This window comes from Squalius cephalus (genome assembly GCF_949319135.1).
Source record: "Squalius cephalus genome assembly, chromosome: 15".
Classification (NCBI taxonomy): domain Eukaryota; kingdom Metazoa; phylum Chordata; class Actinopteri; order Cypriniformes; family Leuciscidae; genus Squalius; species Squalius cephalus.
Window position 1 is genome coordinate 26,168,784 of NC_137136.1, and position 23,846 is coordinate 26,192,629.

General features: G+C 38.4%; 2 protein-coding genes across 4 annotated transcripts in view; one reads left to right on the forward strand and one right to left on the reverse strand.

Annotated features, from left to right (window-relative positions):
• Positions 1-9,118, reverse strand: part of cobl (cordon-bleu WH2 repeat protein) — a 100,043-nt gene extending 90,925 nt beyond the window's left edge. Inside the window, exons 1-2 of one of the 2 annotated variants that reach the window (XM_079895051.1) lie at positions 9,000-9,118; positions 8,543-8,671 (exon numbers count right to left, since the gene is read on the reverse strand). In XM_079895051.1, coding sequence (XP_079751177.1) covers positions 8,543-8,574 — 32 coding nt within the window. In that variant the 5' untranslated portion in view covers positions 8,575-8,671; positions 9,000-9,118. The remainder of the gene's footprint in view (positions 1-8,542; positions 8,672-8,999) is intronic. The other variant, XM_079895050.1, reaches the window with a different exon arrangement.
• A 1,033-nt stretch (positions 9,119-10,151) lies between these two features.
• Positions 10,152-12,289, forward strand: LOC307173017 (C-C chemokine receptor type 5-like). 2 transcript variants are annotated; one of them, XM_079895817.1, is made up of 2 exons: positions 10,152-10,287; positions 10,807-12,283. In XM_079895817.1, the coding sequence occupies exons 1-2, from the start codon at positions 10,260-10,262 to the stop codon at positions 11,853-11,855; spliced, it is 1,077 nt and encodes a 358-aa protein (XP_079751943.1). In that variant the 5' UTR covers positions 10,152-10,259; the 3' UTR covers positions 11,856-12,283. The 2 variants fall into 2 exon arrangements, with proteins under 2 accessions (XP_079751943.1, XP_079751942.1); XM_079895816.1 differs by having other exon boundaries at positions 10,153-10,287; positions 10,801-12,289.
• Positions 12,290-23,846: the final 11,557 nt, after the last annotated feature.

A 23,846-nucleotide genomic window follows, 5' to 3' on the forward strand; every position in this document is an offset into this window, starting at 1 on the left:
AAAACAACTTTATCTTGCTGGACTTTATTGCTGTACCTTAAGCATGTTACTTTCTACCGGGTGTCTGTTAGATCACAACACTGGAGTAAAGTCAGAGCACTATTTGTTCTTCACGCGCACAGTAACTGAAATTTAAAACTGTTAAAAGAAAAGGCTGAATAAACTATTGCATAGTTAGATACTGTATAATACACTACGCATCAATATGCATTTTCTTTTTGCTTTAAACTTTTCAATGCGGACTCGACGCGCTGCGCGCTGTGACTCATGTTGCTTCAAGCGCATCATTCGGCGCTCGGGATGCGCATAAGCGCTTTGTGCCGCACTGAATTGGAGCCTTTCATATCATAATACAGTGACGCAATCAAAGATTATTAATAGCCGTTCTTGTTCTGTCCTATCTATCATATGTTGTTGCCTCATTAAACAGCTGTGCTATACATTTAAAAAATGTTTCAATTCTATAGCAGGTTATATATAAAATAATTGATATTATTGATTTTCGTTATCTTGTTTTTCATGAATGTATTTTACAACAATACAAAGAGCAATGTGTAAAGTTTTACCAGATTTAGTGTTTCACTTATTGTCTCTAATTTGTTCCCCACTAAATGTTTTTTTCACAAAATGTTCAGATTTTATACAATTATTGTGCACTCGTGATTTTTCTAGACTACATTTTACTGCTCAATTATCCACTAATCTAGTTTATAATATCCTCTTTTTCCTCTTCATGACGCATTTTTTGACTGATCGCTTTTTGACTCGTAGATGTTCGAATATGTTGCTTGATATTTGATACCCGTTCGAATTAGATTTTTCTCAAAATGACAGCATGTGTGATTTGTGGATTGCCGATAAGCGCGAGTCTGGAGAAACAGGCGTTTATTTATTCATTCTCAGTGTTGAGAAACGTAGCCTTCATGTCTTACGTTATTGTGTTAATAATAACTAAAGTAGGCTACCTAATTGTGTTACATATTTATTTTGTATGAAAACTAGCGCGTTCGTTACTTATAGATTAAAAAGTACCGTTGTATCAGTGCTGCGCAAGCTCTCTCTCACAAACACGGACGCGCACACAGTGTAAGGAATAATCACAATTTTTTTTTATTTTAACAGTAAAGCTCATTGTGCAGCACGTTGTTTGACAAAAAAGTTTGTTTAATTTCATATGATTAAAAGAAATTTAATTAAAGCTGCCGTCGGCAAGATTTTTTTTATCATATTCACTGAAACCGACACTATGCTCCGACAGAACAACATAAATCAGCCAGTTTTAGAGAAACCCCTGCGCTTCTACCTCCACCTGGAGCCTGTTATTTGTTTTGCAAAAATCCACCGCTCCCGGTTCTTCTGGTCCAATCAGCGCTGGGCTGTGTGAGATCTGTCAATCACAGTTCGTGCACACACCACAGATACCCCCTCCCCCGCGCACGTTACAATATCACATGCACACGTCTGAAGTTCGCAGCTGTGTTGGATTGTATGAAGCGTGATGGCGGAGAGAAATCTACTAACAAGCTTCCAATTCCTCGGTTAAAAACCAGAGCTAGGAGGTCCAAAACAACCAAGGAAAAGAAAATGATGCTTTGATGCTGAAGAGACGGTGCGTTCACAGAAGATCTGGTGCACACACACTGACGAGCACGAACTCGATGGGAGGGTGCTTGGTGGTAGTGGGGGAGGGGCATGAGAGATGTAAACATTAAACATTTTGGCTAAGTCCACTCAATCTGGCATACTTGCCGACTGCAGCTTTTTTATTTCTTCATTTGATTACCAGAAAAAACAACACCGAATTTGTGTGAAAAAAAAAAAAAAAAACATATCATAGAATTTTTTAAACAATATTCTATAAGTTTAATAATTGTTTATAATAAAAGTTTCATGATTTCAATTAATTAGACATGATTGTTGATTACTAAAACCTTTACACCATGCCCGCTCCGCGACACTAGTTTCAGGGGATCTACCACCCCCCCTGAAAAAAATCCTAGGGGAAACACTGAGGAGAGATACATGTAGAACTTCTGTGGACAATTGAGGAGCTGTGGGTCTGCTCATGAACAGGTTCAGACCGAATTTGAAATGCACTTAAATAGAGAAAAATTGATTGAAGCTGAGATAGAGGCATGGAAGATGTGTAGAACTTTATGAATGATGGATATTCCAATTCTGCAGAAATTTGCTGCAGTTTTCAGCCTAGATCTACTAGGGCTGATCATGAGTTACACAAGAGTAGATGTTTGACACCTTTAGCCTCTAGTGTTATTATTCAGCCTCTAAGAGATTACAATTGGGGTAATGAGCTTGTAACTGTATATTTCTCTTTTTCGCATCGATTACATAATGTAACCATACTTTGAGTTGGACAGATCTATAAAGAGAGTCATTATATATGATGCAAAGACTAGGGATGTGCGAGATTAGTTGACTAGTCGATTAAACAATACAGCTGCTAGTCAACTTGGAAATATTAGTAGTTTACATTTATTTTGCACATTTAATGTTTATGTTATATTTAATGTTTATATTTTTACAAAGCCTATGTTTAAATTACAGTCATGTTAATGTATGAATATATTTTTTTGAAAAATTAAACAAAATTTAGTTTTACCTCAGATTTTGCATGCATTGGTTTTCTCTATGGCTCTCACAGCAGGTTCAGAGAAATGTCCACTCGGAATATGAGCAAGGTGAGGGAATATTTTGAAAGTGTACACAAAACTTTTTAACTATGTCATGATAAACCAGTATATAACAATTAAGCTTGCTTATAGGCTTGTTATTCTATCGGTAATGAGGCACAATACGGTTTGAAATTTTGTATATCAGATTAAAGGAGAAAAATGTATGAAGGAAACTTACTTGATACTTGAACAGTTGCTATGTCAACATCCTAACAAAGTGAATACATAATTAAATATCTTAACGTGCTGACTTATGTGGTCTTTTATTTGAGGAAATCTTTTTAAATAGGCTTTAGGTCGTTTGAACTTACTGATAAAATTTACTTTATTTGTCATGTACTGTAGATGGGCTGCATGGAAGTATCTGTAGTAGTTGCTATAGTTACAGGGGATCAATAACAGTAAAGTTCAAAATTATATTTAATGGGCAAATTCCATTCGAAAGCAAACATAACTATGCCCTATTCACTCTGGAACACTTAAGAGTGAAGTGCATGACTGTCAGAATGTTACCTTGAGAGCGTAGTGCCTTTTTATTATTTTAATTTTAGTTTTTGTTAAATTGTTTGTGAACATTTTTATATTCATTTTTGTTTGGAACAACTGTGCCAATAGCGTCTACTTTCCACAGTGCTCTTCAAAGTCATCTGAAATTAGGCCAATGTTACTGCACCTTGATCCTATGAGAAACAACATTGTCTGAATAACAAGAAGTTATGAGGTAATAAGATGACTATGAGACTAGTCTTAGAGGACGGACCAACTTTCTTGTAGACAAGTTGTTATGTGGCCTCTATAAAGTTGTTATGTGGCTGTTGAACTGAGTTTTGAACAGTTCTCATAAAACATCGCCTGACAGCAGTTTCCCAAAATAGTCGCGGCATAACAAGCTAACACGCAAGGACGATCAGCCCAGCCTAAAGAAGACGCAGACACTACAATATCTCATTCCCATCAGGGTCAAATAAGTTAGCCCAACTTCAGTGAGTTCACTTGCAATATCCAACTGAAAATATCCTGGTTGTCCACTGTGATCTTACATTGCCTCCAGTGCTTCAAAAGTGAAGGATTCAGTAAAGTTCACATGAAAAAACATGAAGTTGGTCAAGCTCGTCACACTTGATGATGCACTAACAGACCACACATGAACCACGCTTGTGCTAGAGCTGGTATATTTGTTGAGCTAATATTAAGAGACCATGTGCTGTGCCAGATATGCAAAGCTTGCCTCTCATCTTTCAGCCTATGAGACACGCTCATTTAAGCCTTTTTAACTATGAAAATATTCAAAAGAACACTTGTAAGCCTTAAAAAAGAATATCATTTCAAAACAAAAATAGAGATATAACTTTTCAGAACATGAGACATGGAACATGTTTTATATGGGTGTGTCTACGAGCTTCAGTGAGGATTGTGGTGGGTGTGAACAGGGAGAAGGGTGTATGATGCAGTGGTTAGTACATCTGATAGACAGGATTATCTGTTGTGGGCTCTATTTTAAGCACCAGTGACAGGGAGGCTGACATAGGAAAGCAGAAATATGAGCTGCAGTGTGCACCGAGGCGAACAAATTGAGGTTTATGCCCGTGGTGTCAATAGAACTATGGGTTCAACAATGAGTATTCCATCTCATGGAATCTAATCTTGCATAGCCAGACTTTTCACTATTGGAAAAGTCTTTTTCTACAACTTGCATCTGCATAAAAGGACGCAAATGCGCATGTAAACTCGAGCGTGCTAGTTTTTTACAGTGTACTGTATGGTTTGAAAAGGAAACTCTGGATGTGCTCTTCCCTTAACAGCGCACTGATACACAGGCAACTACAGCACAGAGAATTTATAACATTCTATCACTATCCTGTTCTCATTATAATGCTGAATTTAGCATGTATATTGGTGGTAATAAAATAAATTATAGAAAGTGATTACAATCATCACTGCACGTTTTCGAAAAAAAGTTTAAATAAAACATAGGTTTACTGTTAAAAAAACGGGTACAAAATAACACTACTGTATTATTAATATCATCAATGATTTTTGCCTATCAAGCCTATCTAAAAGGAATAAGACCGTCTCAAATAACCCAATGACAGTCAATAATGTCGGTAGGGATGGGACGATTACCGGTTTCACTATAAACCCCGATAAAATGTACTGCCGGTTAGTATTATCGTTTAAAATTTCATTATCATTAAAACCGTGTTTGATTATCGCGATTTTAATAACTCACTGTAAATCCTGTCCAGCCAGCAACAGTCTGACGCAGGCGCAGCGCACAATGTTGTTGTTGTTGTTTTTTATTCGAGAAGGAATGGCGGAAGGTAGTGACCATGCTCGGGAGATTTTTCAGCCTTTTAAGAGGTGTGGTGTGGTCATATTTTGGCTTTTACAAAAGTCCTGAGTGAAACTTAATCGAGGATGGTCACTACAATAGGGAGTAAACACTTCAAACCTGCTGAGTCGTCTTGTGTGACCATCACCCACTGTTTATAGCGAACGCAAGGCAAGTTAACTTTGACCTCAATACCAAAACTACGTCTGGGAAATAATTGGGCACAAAATGTTGTTTTGAGTTGAAATATTTTATCTCACTCACTTGAAATAAACGTGAAGCTTCCGCGAAGAAATGTTCGCAGCAAGTGGCTTTGAGACAAAGACAAACGATCAAGTTCAAACAAGACCAAAGAGTGACATTTGTTGAGTTGTTTGAGTGACATTATTGACGACGGTCATTATAAGGAAGGAAATGCCACAGAATATAATCTTGCTTTAAAAAGTGCATAGAGCTGCTTGTTTTATTTGTTGTTTGTTGATTTTCAAATATTAAACTGTTTTTAGTGTGAGCATCAGTTCTTTTTGAACACTTTCATCTCGTTTTAACAAAACCGTGATAATATTGATAATCACGATAATTTTGGTCACTATAATCGTGATATGAAATTTTCATACCGTCCCATCCCTAAATGTCGGACATTGCATTGTTAACTGCAGCGTTTTTCTAGCTGGTTATTGAACTCAACCAAACGTGTCTTATTTGAGATTAATCATATAGACAACATAAAAGTAATCTTACATCTGCATAAAAAGATGCGAATGCGCACATGAACTTGACGTGCTAGTATGATCTTGTTGTAGACGCGCTCTTCCTTTAACAGCGGGCTGAAAAACTACCACAAGTACAAGTTATAAATGGAGAATAGAGGATATGTTTGTAAACATAAATCCATCTCTGCACTTATGATTGTAAGAAGGACAAACAATATATGTTACTACTGCAAAAAATTCTGATTTTGAACAGCAAATACTTTAACAAATAATAAAACATACTTAGAGGTTCTGATTTAGAAGCGTCAGATTCAGATTTCCCTAACAAAGTTGGAATTATCCCCTCTTTTAGGAATAGCCTTTGTGCACAGTTTAGTTCTCTCCCAGGTTCACAGATCAACTACGATCCCTATATTGACATCATCACACATGCTGTGATCATGCTGCGCACACTACGAAATCAATGCTAAAACGATTTATTGCGCAGCCATAAACTGTCCTCTTTTTCCAGGTTGTTGTTGTCTTTCTTTCTTTACCTGGATGTCATTAGAGAAAAATGCTTAGTGAAACTTAACCTTTATCTCAAATAATTTCTCGTATTTGATAAATATATTGCCATTCAATTCACTGTTTCAATACTGTTTGACCCAAAACTCCCAACACTGACTGATTGAATGTGCCTTAATCTCAATAAGACTAAAAACCTCACTTTGGACTTCAGATGACCTTAAGTAGAACAGAGACAACTGTTTTTTGTTCTACCTTGTTTTTCAAATTATGTGCATTTTGTTGTACTGTGCCATGTGCACATTGTATTCTGATGTACTTATTAGTGCAAAATAATAAATTGTACAATGAGATCCAGCAGGAGTAAGAATTCCTCATAGAGCAAGAAAACAATTAGCTGCTAATTAAGTGCGAAACACCCACATGCAATAGGATGCAATGGGGGAAACATCCTGACCCGTTCAGCATTTTAGCAGACTATTAGTTTACGGTTAGAGTTAGTAGAATAAGTTGACATTTACAAAGTTACTGTCAGTAAATGTTGGGGGACCATCAAAATAAAGCAGAGCTTTCTGTCCATCCATTAACTTTTGCAACTACCACTTTCAAGCCCAAAAAAGGTAGTAAAGACATCATTAAAGTAATCCTTGTGACTCCAGTGTAGGGGTGGGTGATATGGCAAAAAATATGATACTAAGATTTTATTCAGGAAAATCACGATTCATGATTTTATCACGATTTTTTTCATGTTGGTTTTACTATTTTGCAAATGACTTAGTAGAATGTCTAAAGTAGACTATCAAAATAAAGTGTAACCTGGTCTTTTTCAATGTCTGAACTGCTAATTTTGCCGAAAGGCAACAAGTTTATAGATATGATCAAATAAATGCCCCACTAAAGTTTAGAAAAGACAACTGGCCTGTGGGATTTGTGAGATAATAGAGTCCTGCACTCTCTGGAATCACAAAGCTCTCAAAGAGCCATTTTTAGACATGAAACATTTAACAAAAGACATTTCTCAAAGTTCTCAAAGAAATGGTAAGTAGCGTAGTAACCGCAAACTCACATATTCATGCTGAAGACATAAATTGGAGTAAAAGGTGTGCTTTAAAAGACTGAACCATTTTATCCTCAATGGACAAATTGCAAAACTGAGACCAAGACAAAAAAATACTTCATCCTGAATCTTATTTGAAAACTCACAAATATATACTGATAAGTAAGAGAAATAGGCCTACTACAGTAATGAGAAGATAGCAGTGGGAATGCTCAACAACTGTTAAGGCTTTAAATAACCACAATCGTCCACTGCTTTAGCAATGTAATGAGGTCTGGTTACATAAAAAGGGGGGCTGTGGGTAAGATCCACAAAACAGACTGTTGTGTTGTCAGAGGGAGGACACTCAATGGCTAACTTTTAAAAGGCTACTGAGATATGTTACCATCACCAGAAGTTTCTGTGAGAAAGCAATTCCACTGAAGAGGAATTTATATCACACCTGTGTTTACTTCTCATGATGCTTTACTTTAATAATACCAGATATATAGCGTCGTTTCTGTTTAACGTACATAATTTTGATGTAGAAATACTATGCAAACATGTTGTTCAGTAAAATGGAATAATGAGCTTTTCAGCAGAGTCAACAGCAGAGCTGACAAAGGGTAAGAGAGGTCGAACACAAAAGCAGGTGACCGGGCAGTTATTTGTTTTCATTTCCTGGTTAACGTTACTCTCTTCTCATGTAGCTGTTAGAATAAAGCTTTTATACCAACAAGCCAAATAATGCCTTGTCAACTTTTTTGTTTAGGAGTGTTATAGACCAGTGGATCAGATCTGTAATGCAAGTAAAACCAACAACTTCAGAATTTGCCAAATCAGTATTTGGGGTGCTAATTTATGCAAGTCCTCTAAATGTGTAGACTCTGATTTTATCATCCCTGTGCAGGATGTCCTGCCTTAAACTTCCGCTTAATTAAACTCCCAACTAATTTCCAGTTACTTTCAATCTAAATAAAAATTGTTTAATGAGAGATTTGATGTGTGGCTTAAATATATAAGGGGTCAAGATAGTTTAAAAGAGAAATTGTTCAAATAGGCACACTATATGAACCATCATCTGTCCATAGATAGACAGATAGACAGACAGACAGATAGATAGATAGATAGATAGATAGATAGATAGATAGATAGATAGATAGATAGATAGATAGATGTTGTCACTTATTGTTACATCATATTGAAGAGGTAGCTATATCATTGAAATCCGTGAAAACATTTAGTAATAAAATACACTCACCCTACAGGTCTGATGGTGTCTCCCAAATTCATCTGTCATAAACTAAATCCGTTTGGTATCAACGCAATTCACTCGTACGTCCAGGCGGGGACATTGGTATATTATACCTCAAAAACATTCGAGTGTCACCTTTAAAGAAAAGAACATGAAAATACACTTTAGCAGAACAAGGATACAACTCTTTAACAAAAAGACACAGCTGAGCAGCACCAAGGTGACACGGTCACAGTATAACTTGTACATTTACCGCAGTCTGGACAAGTGTTTGGTGTACGTTACACACTTATGAGGAAAACAAATGAAGGCATTCAAATGTTTCACTTGCCAGGCATAACAGAGACTACGAACGTAAAACTAAAAAGTTTAACGCAGCTATTGCCATGAAAAGTTAAGCGCCAAAGCAAAACGAATATCGCCAACGAAATATCTCTATAATATAAAACACTGAAATACTTACGTGGATTCGGCTTCTTCTAGGCGGACAAAAACGGCACAGGAGTTCTGACCTCTATTCTAATCCGTCCACCAGGCAGCGCCGTTCCCGCGGCTTCTCGAGCCCGCGCTCAACTGTAGCCTGGAATTCTGAGCACGAGAGCGCGCCCGAGAGAATAGTATTGATACAGTGAGAGAACAGTGCGCACGAGAAAACAAAATTGATACAATGAGACTGTCAATAAATTACTCTCTCTCTCACCACCTAAAAACGATTATCTAATGGACAGTTCGCATTAACGTGACTGCCCATATGTTGTTTTTTGTCATTACCTTTTTGAATGGTCTTTATTAAAAAAAAAACACAAAATCAATTTACGTAATTGTTTGTAGTGTTCTTGTAATACCAATGTGTAACTGCTAATGGAAATACGGGATTTTACTGTGGTAACCGTTAAGCTGCAACAAAAGCCATCACTTAATATTCAAATAGTGTTTACTCCCAGCGTCCCAAGCGTTTGTTATTCTCTTGTGGTCTCCCTGATTGGCTACTCGCCGTTAATACGCCCCGCCATCTGTCTATTTAAGCAGGATTCTCGGACACGTAGGTCAAACCATATCAAAGTAAAACTCGGGAATAATATACTCTCATACCGATGTTAATCTATATGTAGAACGCATTACAGTTTTCTATTTATGCATAACGGAGTTTGGAAAAATATTATATTACAAATGCTATGCAAATGCAAATGCTGCTAATTCAATCACCACTGCCGCTGAACATTTGGTTTCCGACCATTTTACAACTGTCTTCCCAGAATGACAGACCCCGTTGCACGTAACCCTAAGAGGGCGTTGTAACACTTAAATAATTGTAGTTGTAAAAGTTAAAAGAAGATAGTTAAAATACTGGAAATCAATCTGCAATTTTACATAGAGTAGAGTAAACGCTATTTAAAGCTTTAAATAGGTTAGTACAATATTTTTGAAACACATATGTGAAAAAAGTGTGTAAATATTTGTGTGCTAAATATATAGGCTATAATCATGTATCATATAGCCTAGGCATATTGCACTTACGTCTAAATTTCAAATAAGTGAATTTAATGAGACAGAGAGCAGTGCGATCTTTTTATAATGCCATTCATATATATAGTTTAGTTTTTGGTGAGATGAAGTCCCGCCTGGGGGAGGTCCAGGAAATAGCACCTCTTGTGCTTTGTAAAGCTTTTTGGCAGACAGGATCACATCAATTTCACATATTCAGCTGTCATTACCAAGAAACATGACAGAGGACCAAGGGACTGTGACTGGTAGGTCAGACTCATACAGTCTTTTTAGTTGTGTAATTATGCTACATAATATATTTGTATAAGTTCATAATAAGTTTTTATAATTAGGACAGATTTATTATTATTATTTTTATTGTTATTGTTGTCGTGATTTTTGTTACAGCATTCATTAAAATTGTATTCATTATTTGTTAAAAAGTTAACCATTAAAAAAATTAAAACAGCATGATTATGATATGTATTTAAACACAAAAGTAGGCCTATAACGTTTCAACTTCTAGACACTTAAGCCGTCAGTTTACAACGCATAGTGCTGAACACGATCATGCTATGACCAGTAGATGTCATGAAAACACAAACTAAAATTCAAGTCTGTTACAAGTTCCTACTTGTGGTGTCATTTTATTGTGTCTAACCTTCAAACCTAAAGAAATGTTGAAACAATGTTAAGATTTCAGAATATATTATAAGCATATTATACTATTATAATTCAATTATATTACTTATCATTGTGTTCTTTGTGTGCCCTCCTAGCTGCAGTGACAGAAAACTATGGTGACTACTATGGCCAAGGAGAAGCTATTGCTGGAACCCCATGCAACAATGGCAACGCGAAGGCCTTCAGTGAGGTTTTCCTTCCCACCCTGTACAGCATAGTGTTCATTGTTGGCTTAATCGGAAACGGCCTGGTAGTGTGGGTCCTGATCAGATACCGTCAGAAATCCAATATGACAGACGTGTGCCTCTTCAACCTAGCCCTATCTGACCTGCTCTTTCTTGTGTCACTCCCTTTTTGGGCTCACGGTGCCATAGATGAGTGGGTTTTCGGCAAATTCATGTGTCATACCATAACAGGTTTCTTCATGATAGGCCTCTACGGCAGCATCTTCTTCATGGTCCTAATGACATTGGATCGCTATGTCGTCATCGTCCATGCTCACAGTCTCTTTTCCAGAAATCGGTCTGCAAAAATGGGTTTGATTCTGGCCTCATTTGTATGGATGCTCAGTCTGTTTTCATCCCTCCCTAATATTATTTTTGCCAAAGAGAAAAATGATTCAGGCATCAAAACATCCTGTGGAACCGATTTTCCTGAAGGTTCAGCCTGGATGTCATTTACTTATCTTCAGATGAACCTCTTGAGCTTGATTATTCCCCTGATTATTATGAGCTTTTGCTATTCCCGGATCATCCCCACTCTGCTCAGCATAAAATCACAAAAAAGACACAAAGTCATCAAACTCATCCTGGCTGTGGTGGCAGTTTATTTCCTCTTCTGGACTCCATACAACATCGTCATGTTTCTCATGTTCCTGCAGAGGAAAGGCTACTTGCTTTCTTGCCACTGGCATACTAATTTGAGCCTTGCCATGCAGTGGGTGGAAACTATCGCCTTAAGCCACTGTTGCCTCAACCCTATTATCTACGCCTTTGCTGGACAGAAGTTCAGAAGAGCAGTCCTTAAAGTCCTAAAAGATCAGTTTCCATTTTGCTTCAGCCATTGCACAAATTTGTCTCGACAGTTATCTGAACGCAGAAGCTCAGTCTTCTCCAGATCTTCTGAGTATTCCTCGACACAAATTGCATAGCGCAAACTTGTTCCTCCAGAGAGTTGTTTTCATTCTGAGTAGTTTATATTTTTACCATCCCCAAGTTCCCCTTTTTACTGAATGTATCGAGTTTATCTTGAAAGTTGTCTCTGTTCTGTTTTTTGACACTTTTGTTTGACAATAATGATGAATGTTAAGCATGAGAATGCAGAACTAAGATGTTCTTCCCTGTGCATGTATATTGCTTATATTTTAGATTTGCAAATGATACAGAAAATGGTTTTGATATGAATGATTTCATCAGAAATTTTAAATAAACCCACTGTTTGTATTTGCATCAGTGGTTAAAAAAAGCTTTATTTTTCAGATATGACTTTTTGAAATCTTTCTTGAAATACATTTAGCATGTATTTTATGTTTTGCTTTTAAGTTTTTTTTAGTGCTAAGTGGTTTCTAATAAAGGAATTTTAATTAATGCATTGTCCTGATTGTACTATTTAAAGTATTATACAGAGGTATTAAAGGTATTAATTATACAGAGGTTTAACCTAAATAAAATGACTCTATATATTTTATAGAAAATACCATACTCTTGAGGTTGAATTCCTTAAAATACTTATGATGGGAATTAAGACGTATCATATATTATGTGCAGATGGGCTTATTTAAGTTGGTGGTGGGTGAGTGGGTGGATTGGGCTGGGGGGTGGGGGGGTAACAGTCTGTCCGTCACAGAGAGGAAGTATGACGCATAGTTGTAAACCACACCTGCGTAAGTGTCTTTCTATGAAACATGTGGAGGCACATTGTGCGTCCCAATTCACATACTTATGCATTATTCTAAGCCATTTTGCAGTACAAATAGTTAAAGTAGTGTTCACACTGGAGAAAATAAAAAGGTTTTAAATTCCCAGATAAATCACTTACCTGTATTTAATTGGCGGGGGTAGTTGTCTTGAAACACAACTACAGTTTCAAGAATGTTATGTTTGTGGCCATTTAATAATACTCCCACTTTCTAAGACTTCTCTTTTTAAAGCTGATGTGTTGTCCTCTAAAAAAAATATATATATATATATATTCATAGGTTTCATCAAAGGAAAGTTTTTGAGGTTAGTCATTCATTTTAGATACATAAATGGGAATTTGGTTGTATTCTGATAAACAATGTGGGCAACCACTTGGGGGGGGGGGGTGTATTATTGTGGCAAGGTGCATTACAAGCTCTGTTTGCTGCTTGACACTGAATAAGATGAAAGGTTTCTTCTGCTGCTGGATCAGTGCAGATAAGCTTGCAAGATCAACCACTAGATGATGTTCCAACATCCTCTATCACAACATGTGCTCTGCCTCAAAGAAAGGCAGAAAATGTACAAATAAGTGAAGTATAATTAGACTTCTCAAAATTGAACAGAAATGAGACAATTAATATGGTACACAAATTACTACATATGATCACTTAATAATAACAAGAACACACATTTCTGCACTTACTTCATTATTCACTTTATCCATCTTATTTTTACCACAAGAGCCGACATGGCCATTTTTAACTTGAATGTGCGAGCTTCTGGTGTCAGCATTTTTTATTTAAAAAAAAAAAAAGTGTACATAAACAGTGTTATGTTGCTTGATGTCGCAAACTATATTTGTTTTAATATTATTTTAACTTTATTATCGTACTCATACACTGGTTTGTAGCACAAACCACAAAGTTTTACTGTACTGCACTTTTTTATTCTTCAAGTTATTAACCTATAAGGGCTAATGAATTATCTTTCAGGTTGAAAAATAAAGTGGAGAAGCAAGTGAGAAAACATAGGACATAGAAGGGATAGTTCACCCCTGAACATATTATCATTGACTCACTTTCATTTAATTCCAAACCTGCATGACATTCTCTATTCTGTGGAACAAAAGGTTTTGACTGTTTATGTCCTCTCAGTTGTTGTCCTCACTGTCGCCTGAAAGCAGGCAGGTCCCTGGATTGAGTCCAAGCTGAACCAGGAAGCTTTCTGTGTGTAGTTTGCATGTTCTCTCTGTATCTGTGTGGGTTTCCACTCTGCACAGTCCACAATGCAACGCGAACAGGAGCCCCAGGCAGTGCCTAAAAGGGGCGGGCTCTCACTGCTATTTGAATGGGAGGCCTTGACCAGCGCTTTGCAGGGGCTTGACTGTGTGTGGCCCATGAACAGGGAACTCATGCAGTGTTTGAACTGGGGAGCTGGCCGTTATTATAATGATAATATGGTTTAATTGGCTGAGTACGTTGGAATTGGGAGCATGGTGGGACCTGATGTAACTCTAGAAGGCTTCTGACGACCAGCGACCGAGTGCTGGTTTTGAAACCAGAATCTTGTAACTGGATGGTCGGAGTCATCAACTTTGGAAGCATATGTGACCTTGGACCACAAAACCAGTCACAAGGGTAATTTTTTTTAAATTGAGATTTATACACGGTCTGAAAGCTGAATAAATAAGCTTTCCATTGATGTATGGTTTGTTAGGATAAGACATTTGGCCGAGATACAACTATTTGAAAATCTGGAATCTGAGGGTGCAAAAAAATCTAAACATTGAGAAAATATATGCATCCACTCACAAAAATATATATATTTTATATATATTTACGGAAGGAAATTTACAAAATATCTTCATGGAACATGATCTTTACTTAATATCCTAATGATTGTTGGCATAAAGAAAAGTCAATAATTTTGACCCATATGTATTGTTGGCTATTGCCACAAATATACCTGTGCGACTTGTGACTGGTTTTGTGGTCCAGGGTCACATATGGGTGTCAATTTTCAATTTGAAATGTAATATGCAAAATGACAATGCATTTCTGTAATTAAACTGACATTTTCCGTTACATTTGTGCAACGTTTGGTGCAAAATGAAAATGATAATTCAATTATATAATTTACATTTGCCATTTCATACACTAGTTTTAATATGTAAATTGAATACATATTTTAACACTTTATAAGTTGCAAAATTAAAATGAAAACGAATTAAAGAAATTATTAGATCTGTTTAACATGTTCAAGCAAAAACTGTAGCAAAATGATCATTTAAATATTATTTTTCTTAATTGCATTTACACTCACAGTTAAGACACTTGCGATTGCATTTTCATTAAATGTCCTGCAATGAATTTAGAAAAATTCAATTCCGAGCCGACCACGTCCCCGGCCCCTCCCACCCTGTCAATCACTGCGTGAAATTGGCCCCGCCCCCAACCCAATGCAAAACGTCGACAAAATAGGCTCAATCGTTTTTACTTAGTTTGTGCTGTACATTTTTTTTTTTTGCGCTGCTTCGGTTTTTTAGATATTAGAAAGAATATTTATAGGTCATTCTGAGGTCACCGAGCCCCCCACATGCTCCAAATAAAATAGTCTCGTTTGTTTGTGTTGGTTTGTGCGGTTAAAGTTCTGTTTGTGCTGCTTCGGTTTTTTAGATATTAAAAGAATATTTATAGGTCATTCTTAGGTCACCCAGCCCCCCACATGCTCCAAATAAAATAGTCTCGTTCGTTTGTGCTGGTTTGTGCCGGTAAAAGTTTTGTTTGTGCTGCTTCGGTTTTTTAAAGTCCCCGTGAACCGGAAGTTGCAAACGACTTTTCTCCAGTGCTGTGACGTATTTCCCAGTGAAAAGGAATATTGAACAGAGGGCAGGGTTTTACTCTAGCGCTCCTCCTCTCCATCTCTGCTCATAGCAGACTAACGGTTTGAGGGGAGTGGTTAAGCGTTGCCCAAACCAATTCCTCAAACCTACGTCATCAGAGAAGGTCCTCCAATGCAGAGGGGAGGGGCATTTTCAGATTTTAATTAAAGATTACCATGGTAAAACATTTTTTTTTTACATATTTTCTTGCACGGATTAATTGTTCACCACAAGACTAGTAATATGCGCTAACAAAGTAAATAGGGTCAATTTTGATTTCATGGGGACTTTAAGATATTAGACATTTAATTACAGGTGATGACGTCACCAGCCGCCCGACCTGCTCCACACTCACACAAAATAGTCTAATTTGTTTGTGCTTCGTTTGTGCTGTTTTGATGCTTCGGTTTTTAAGATATTAGACACTGAATTATAGACGATGACGTCACCAGCCCCCCGACCTGCTCCACATTCACCCCAAAAAGGCTAGTTTTCTATGAATTTGACCCGTTAGATTCCGTGACCCTATATATTTATTAATATCTGATCAATATGCTTTATAAAATAGAAAGGGGAGATGGTTACACATCGAGTAACTTTATTGAACGTTACATTCAGTTATGGTGAAATAAGGAGCGGTCACATTTTTTGGTATGAATTTGACCCATCAGATTACGTGACCCTACAGATTTATCAATATCTGATCAATATGCTTAATAAATAGAAATGGGAGATGATCATACATCACATGAGTCACATTTTTTGAATATTACAGTCAGTTATAAAGAAATAGCCTAAAGAGCGGTCACATTTTTCGGTATGAATTTGACCCGTCATATTATGTGATCTCAGAGTAATAGGCCTATGCATTTGTAAGGAAAAACAGGATCTGCAACATTATTGGGTAATTATAGTTAAAGTCCCCATGAAATCAAAATTGACCCTATTTACTTAGTTAGCGCATATTACTAGTCTTGTGGTGAACAATTAATCTGTGCAAGTAAATATAAAAAAATATATATATTTTTTTACCATGGTAATCTTTAATCAAAATCTGAAAAGTTACTTCCGGTCTGGAATGGCGTCTTTTTCTGATGACGTAGGTTTGACGGCTTGGTTTGAAAACGCTTAACCACTCCCCTCAAAACGTTAGTCTGCTATGAGCGAGAGATTGAGAGGAGGAGCGCTAAGTAAAACCCTGCCCTCTGTTCAATATTCCGTTCCACTTGGAAATACGTCATAACACTGGAGAAAAGTTGTTTGCAACTTCCGGTTCACAGGGACTTTAATAGTAATAAGAATAAAGATAAGCATATGTGTATCAGACAATGAGAATATTTTATACAAAACTAAACCATCATTAACACAGTCCAGCATCAGACAACAACAGCGCAGCATAATATTCTGTTTTTTAATATATATATTGAATTGGTCAAAACCCATTTCCATTAAGTGAGAAATCTTAAGGTTTACGGCAAGAACTTTTTGGCTTGTGCTCTGACCCTTTTTTCATACTCCACTCTGTTTTGGCAGTAAATTGTGTATGCCTCAGCCTGTGCGGGATCCTGAATATTTGGTTCATTAAGGAGTTCTTGGATTCCTAGCAAGATCTGCTTGATTGTAATGGCAGGCCTCCAGTCCATATATATTGAATTTAACGCTCGTATCGGCTCTGCTGCCACCGTGTTTCATTCCAACACCTCAAAATACATAACTTTGCCTATGTTTACTGTGCAGAACAATAAAAGCCCCATTACGAACAGGTCGCAAGTGAAGGGCAGAACTAGCAATCGACCAGGCTATCAGCAGGCTGAAAAAAACAAGAGATTGTTGGCAGGACAGAGTCAGGGAGAAATGGCCTGGGGTGAGGGACTGCTCCGAAGATGTGGTCCAAAGCCACAAGGAAGGAGAGGAAAGAGCTAGTGATTTCTGAGGTGGTCAGGACAGAGGAGGAGAACTATCAGACCAAAGCCCTTAGTCAACAGCAGCAAGGACGCTGGACGACCTGGGAAGGAGTAATTAGCAGCCTGCGGTCCGGGCCGACATGTGGAAGATCCCCCAAGCCAGGCTGAGTTTCCTTATAAGGTCCACCCACGACACCCTTCTAAGCCCCAGCAACCTCTGTCTGTGGTATGGCTCAGAGGAGAGTTGCCAACTTTGCAATGCCCCAAATTTGAGCCTGCAGTACATCCTGTCAAGCTGCTAAAAAGCACTGACCCAGGGTCAATCAGCCTACCACCGACATCAAGGCGCCCGATCCACTTCGTCAGAGAGGGAGGAGGGGCCCCTAACATCACGCAGCCACAGAGATCAGCCCTGGCAGGCAGTTGTGAGTTGAACCTGAGAGTGGACCTCGATCGGCAGCTCAGGTTTCCAACAGAGATCACCACAACCAACCTTCGACCGGACATTATTCTCTGGTCCTCCCACAGCCCGGGCAGTAATTTTGGCAGAGCTCACTGTCCCGTGGGAGGGAGGAATAGAGGCAGAGAGGAAAAAAGATTGGTACCTCGAACTCACAGCCGAATGCAGAGAGGTTGGGTGGTCAGCTGTCAGCTACCCGGTGGAAGTCAGCTGTAGGGGGTTCGTGGGAGCATCCACCCAACGCTTCCTGAAGAGCATGGGAGTCACCAGACCCAAACTCAGAAAGGCTTTGAAAGACCTGGCCGAGGAGGCAGAGCAGGGAAGCTTTTGGCTTTGGTTAAGAAGGAAGGACCAGGCGTGGGGAAAGCAAGGGTCTTAGGGTCAGCTCCCCCACCATGAGATGTTCGGGGATTAATGGAGCGAAATATCAATGAAGGGTGGCTCCCAGCTGATGACCCTTCAGCTACCCGCAATGGCACCGTCGGAGGTGCGGCAAGCATAAATGCTCAGCAGGCAGTCACTTGCCTGTGCTACCACCTACATAGCCTATGTTTACCTGTTGCAGAGCCCCGCCTTCACGCAGTGATTGACAGGGCGGGGACGTGTTCGGCTCGGAATGCATTCTCAATTTGCACATTGAATTTTGCTACATTCATTGCAGGACATTTAATGAAAATGCAATTGCAAGTGTCTTAACTGTGAGTGTAAATGCAATTAAGAAAAATAACATTTAAATGATCATTTTGCAACATTTTTGCTTGAACAAGTTAAAATATCTAATCATTTCTGTAATAGATTTTAATTTTAATTTTGCAACATATAAAGCGTTAAAATATGTATTAAATTGACATATTAAGAATTGTGTGTATGAAATGGCAAATGTAAATTATATAATTGATTTTTCATTTTCATTTTGCACCAACGTTGCACAAATGTAATAGAAAAAATGTAAATTTAAATACAGAAATACAAACAGCATCCCTCCACCACCCCTTCTTTAAGATGAGTCTGAAACTGCAGAGGGTCCCGTCACTATGCCTGGTTCCTGTCCCCAAAAAAATCAATCCGTCGACCCCCAGTGACTACAGGCTAGTGGCTCTGACTTCATACATCATGAAGACGCTGGAGAGACTCATCCTGAAACGCCTGCGTCTGTTGGTTGAGCCTTGGCTGGATCCACTACAGTTTGCATATCGACCCCGTATCGGTGTGGAGGACGCAATCATCTACCTGCTGGACCAGGCATATTCTCATTTAGACATTGTTGGGAATACGGTGAGGGTCATGTTTTTCGACTTCTCTAGTGCTTTTAACACGATCAGACCATCACTGCTGAAGAATAAGCTCACGGAAATGCAGGTGGACGACTCACTGGTAGCTTGGATTACGGACTATTTAACAAATCGACCACAGCATGTACGGCTGAAGAGCTGCTGCTCTGATAACATCCTGAGCAGTACGGGTGCGCCACAGGGGACCGTCCTATCACCCTTCCTCTTCACCCTCTACATGTCTGATTTCAGGTACAAGTCTCAGTCATGTCATCTGCAGAAATTCTCTGATGATTCTGCCATTGTGGGCTGTATCAGGGATGGACAGGAGGAGGAATATAGGAGTGTGGTGGACAGCTTTGTTGAGTGGTGTGAGCTAAACCATTTACAGCTTAACATCACAAAGACAAAGGAATTGATTGTGGACTTTAGGAGGCAGGCTCCTCCTCCCACCCCTGTCATCATTAGAGGGACTGATGTGGAGGTAGTTGAGGACTACAAGTACCTGGGGGTAAACATTGACTGTAAACTGGACTGGTCTAACAACATCAACACTGTTTTCAAGAAAGGGCAGAGTCGGCTTTTCCTACTGAGGCGGCTTAGGTCTTTCAACGTATGTAGGAAAATGCTGACCATGTTCTATCACTCCGTGGTAGAGAGCAGAGGTGTGGACTCGAGTCATGTGACTTGGACTCGAGTCATGAATTTGATGACTTCAGACTCGACTCGACAAAATGTACAAAGACTTCAACTCGACTTGGACTTTAACATCAATGACTCGTGACTTCACTTGGACTTGCGCCTTTTGACTCGAGAAGACTTGCTACTTCCCATGAAAACTGGGGAAAAAATGTTCACACGGCCGCTCTCAGTTTATCTGCATCTGTGAAAAAATGTGCACCACCTGTATGCATGCAGAGAGCACGCGCGCTGCCTGCACAACATCCAATCACTGTAGTCCCATGTTGTTTTGATTCGACAGCATCTAAGCAGGCACATTGCAAGACAACCAATGAAGCGCAACAAGCAACAACGCATGCTACGAATTTGAACGAATGCTAAGCACCATGCTACGAATTTGAACGAATGCTAAGCACCTTATCGGATGTACCGTAACTTACTAGCTGCTACATAGCTGCCAACTCTCACGCATTCACCGTGAGACACACGCAATTGACACTTTTCACACGCTCTCACGCCACACATCCATTTTCTCACGCACAGAAAAATCGCGAAGCAAAGAGGACACGGAGACCGACAGACTAGACAGAGCAGGTTACTTATGATATAAAAAAATCTCTGCTCTCAGATTCTGTCACTTTTATTACGAAATTCAGACAATAAATACCGTTTTGGCGCTTGTAAATGTGACACGACAGATCCCTAGCGGCACGTGAACCGATCATCTCTAGCTGATAGTAAATAACATTAAACACGAATAAACAGTGTTGAAAGATACAGTACAACTTACCCAAATGTATATTCCTCATACATAATATCGACCCATCAATCAAAGGGGTCAATAAAACAGTTGGAGAACAATTATGTCACATAACATTTACTTCAGGAAAGCCATTTAATGACCATAATAGGCTATAGCACGTTAGTTGGCTAGAAAAAAAGAGCTATAGAGAGTATTTTGCTAAATATGTGTACTATATTGCATGTTTATTATATTTTTACTTATATCATTAAATAAAGTTGTTGTTATTATAATAAAAAAAACACATTATATTTAATTTGTGTTATTTTTAACCTTAAATAATACTGCCAGCTGATAGGGCTCTCTGTGTGTTTACAGCATTAGGTGAGTTGTTTTTTTCTTGAGAAAAATTAATGCCTATCTTGTGTAGCCTACCTAATATTTATCCAAATGAGTCAATATTAAATCAAATCACAATAATTGAATTGAACTGAAATAATAAAAAAGCGTAGCTTACCAGAAATTGAACCATGTAAACATTGTAACATGTTGTCACTAAACCTAATAAAATTCAGTTTAGTTACTAAAATGTTTTGACAATCACAATACACTTATTGTGATGCAAAAATTACATCACAATTATTAATTGTGATAATTAAACACACAACCCCCACGCAGCACACGCAGCAATAGACTCATCGCCTCTAAATGCAGAACTGACCGTCACAGGAAATCCTTCCTACCTGTGGCAATAAGACTGTACAACTCTTCACTGCTCTGTAGGTGATTTCTCAGGATTAATAATAATATTAATACTAATGTTACTTTGTCCGTAGTCAAATCGTGCAATATTACACAGATGTATGTCATTAAATGTTTGTTTCATTCCACTATTATATACTTATACTCTCTTTATTTATTTTGCGTCATTTTTCAGAACCATTTGCACTAATAGTTATATTACTGTATTTTATCTTATCTTCTCCACACATCTAGTCCTAACCATTTACATACAGGGGGGAGTACTCTGGGTTTGGGCCGAACTCCAAGCTTGGAGCCCTCCCCCCGCACAGCACGCCAAATACGCATTAAACTTTACTCCCTCTAATTGTATGTAAGTGTGAACTCGTGAAATGCAATATATTTAAAGTGTACCTTGCAATAGTTCAACTTTAGCACAATCAAGTATACTTAAGTATATCTTTAGTGGGACTTCAGCACTAGTTCTGTACAATTAAAGTGTATTTAGTACAAAAATAGTTTTTCCAATTTAGTAGACTTTAAGTATATCAGTTAAGTATACCAAAAGTACAATTACAGGGTATTTTTATTAAGAACAAATATGCAAATGTATTTGTAGTATACTTAGCACAAACTAAATGTATTTCAAATACATTTTGTATATATTTTCTTTCATTAGGGTTGTCTAATAAAATAAGACATAATTTCACTGTCTAACGCCAATAAATCTGAGATTGTACGATGGATTTTTGGGTTGAACCTGGAGATTATGGCGAGTTCGGAGCATCAGAGAAAACTAAAGAAAGCCAGAATAAACATTGCATTGAGCGTGCAGCGGGTATTGACAGAGTGGCCTAAGCGGAGATACATTTGGTGAATATATCTAATGTTAGGGGTTGTCTGGTATCTGGGAGGGTGGCTTGGGTTCTTTGCAGGCCTTTAATGAGGGGGGGTCTGTGAGTTGTTTATCTCCGGGGAGGGTTTGCTATAGATCAGTTTGTGAAAAGTCTGCTTAAGTAGCCTTTAATGAAGCCTGGTTGGAGGCCCTTGACACTGTTAAGGTAGGAGATGAACGAAGTGATGGAAAGAAGGGAAAAATTGGGAAATGGCAGGTTGTATATAAGATGGAACATTGATGAAACACCAGTTGAAAGAGTTGTTGAGAAGAGGTTTTAACGGGGGATTTATGGGAAGATCAACTCTGAATAATGAAGCACTGTGGTTGGGGTTGGATCCACCTCTGAAGCCAGCAGCCTGAATTTTTGAAAGAATTTATGATCTGATGTTATTCGCCACTGTTGGAGGTTACACAGTACAATGTGACGGCATTTGGCGGGACGGCCAGTGGTGTTGCAGAGAAAAGAGTGAATGGAGATTGAGTTTGGAGGAGAGTGTTAGGAGGAAAAGGGGCCAAAGCCATTTGCAGAGGCATCCTCAAGCTTGAGTCGACCCCTGGTAGCAGGGAGGAATAACAGAGGAGGGAAATTGAGGAGGAAAGAATTATGTCTGGGCCTGTGCCGCTAGTGGAGGCATCCTCACATTAGAGTCTGCCTCTGGAGCTGGAGCCTGATCGGATGTTAGGTGGAGAGAGATCAGATGGGAAGAGCTCAACTGTCAAGGGACAGGGGTGAGGGATGGACAGCTATATATATATACTCGACAGTTTCCGATAAGCAGGTGAAGGTTTACTGCGTGTTACTGTCTTTTCCGCATGGCAAAGTAATTTGATTCCAGTTAAGCTTTTATCTGACTCCATTTTATTACGACCTCAAATTTAGGTTAGAATGCCAATTAGTTATTGGTCATTTATATAATAGTTTAGCAGCACATTTGATTATTCTATTTAACTCTTTACTCTTATTATCCTCGTTCACTCGGGTGCCAAAGTCACACAGGGTCCTCATACCGGTAGTAACATTACATGAAACAGAGGTAACTGGATGTTAGTCCGTTACTAATCTGACACAGATTTGCGGTAACAATGGATACAACATAGTCTACTAAAGTTAATAATTTCAGAGTAAGTCAGAATAAGTCCAAATGTAACAATTTATTATGTCAGGTAAATGTATCATGCCAATTACATAATCAGAAAGAGATGTAGATTAGGATGATACTGAGGTGAGACTAATTTCACAAGAGAGAGTTCAAATGTTAATATCCTGAAACGTCCTTTGTCTTCTCGAAGAGTGGTCGTTCCTCAACCAGACTACCTGGCATTTTATAATTTCTCAAGTCTAAGCCTTAGGCTGCGTCTCATTTCGCTGTCTTACCCCTTACTCTTACCCCTTCCCCTCGGTTTTGCGCGTTCATGTGAGGGGAAGTGGTGTCCCAATTCTCATTTTGATTAAGGGCTAGGGCCAAGGCGTAGGGCTACATAGCCCTTGAAACGAAGTCTGTGGAGGACCACACTTGAAAGAGAGGGGTAGGAATTTCTCAGAAGTGAGTCGCACAAATGTATGTATTTTCAGCAGTTTAATGACACTCGTGTTTTATGATACCTTTAATAAAACGTTCAAGCGGTTTTAATTGTAATGTTTTTGTTTTGAATCACTAGTTA

Excerpts from the sequence above, each read along its gene's own strand:
- LOC307173017 (XM_079895816.1), top strand. The coding sequence starts at position 10,260 with ATGACAGAGGACCAAGGGACTGTGACTG. Across the intron at positions 10,288-10,800 it reads GGACCAAGGGACTGTGACTG|CTGCAGTGACAGAAAACTAT; the intron begins GTAGGTCAGACT and ends GTGCCCTCCTAG.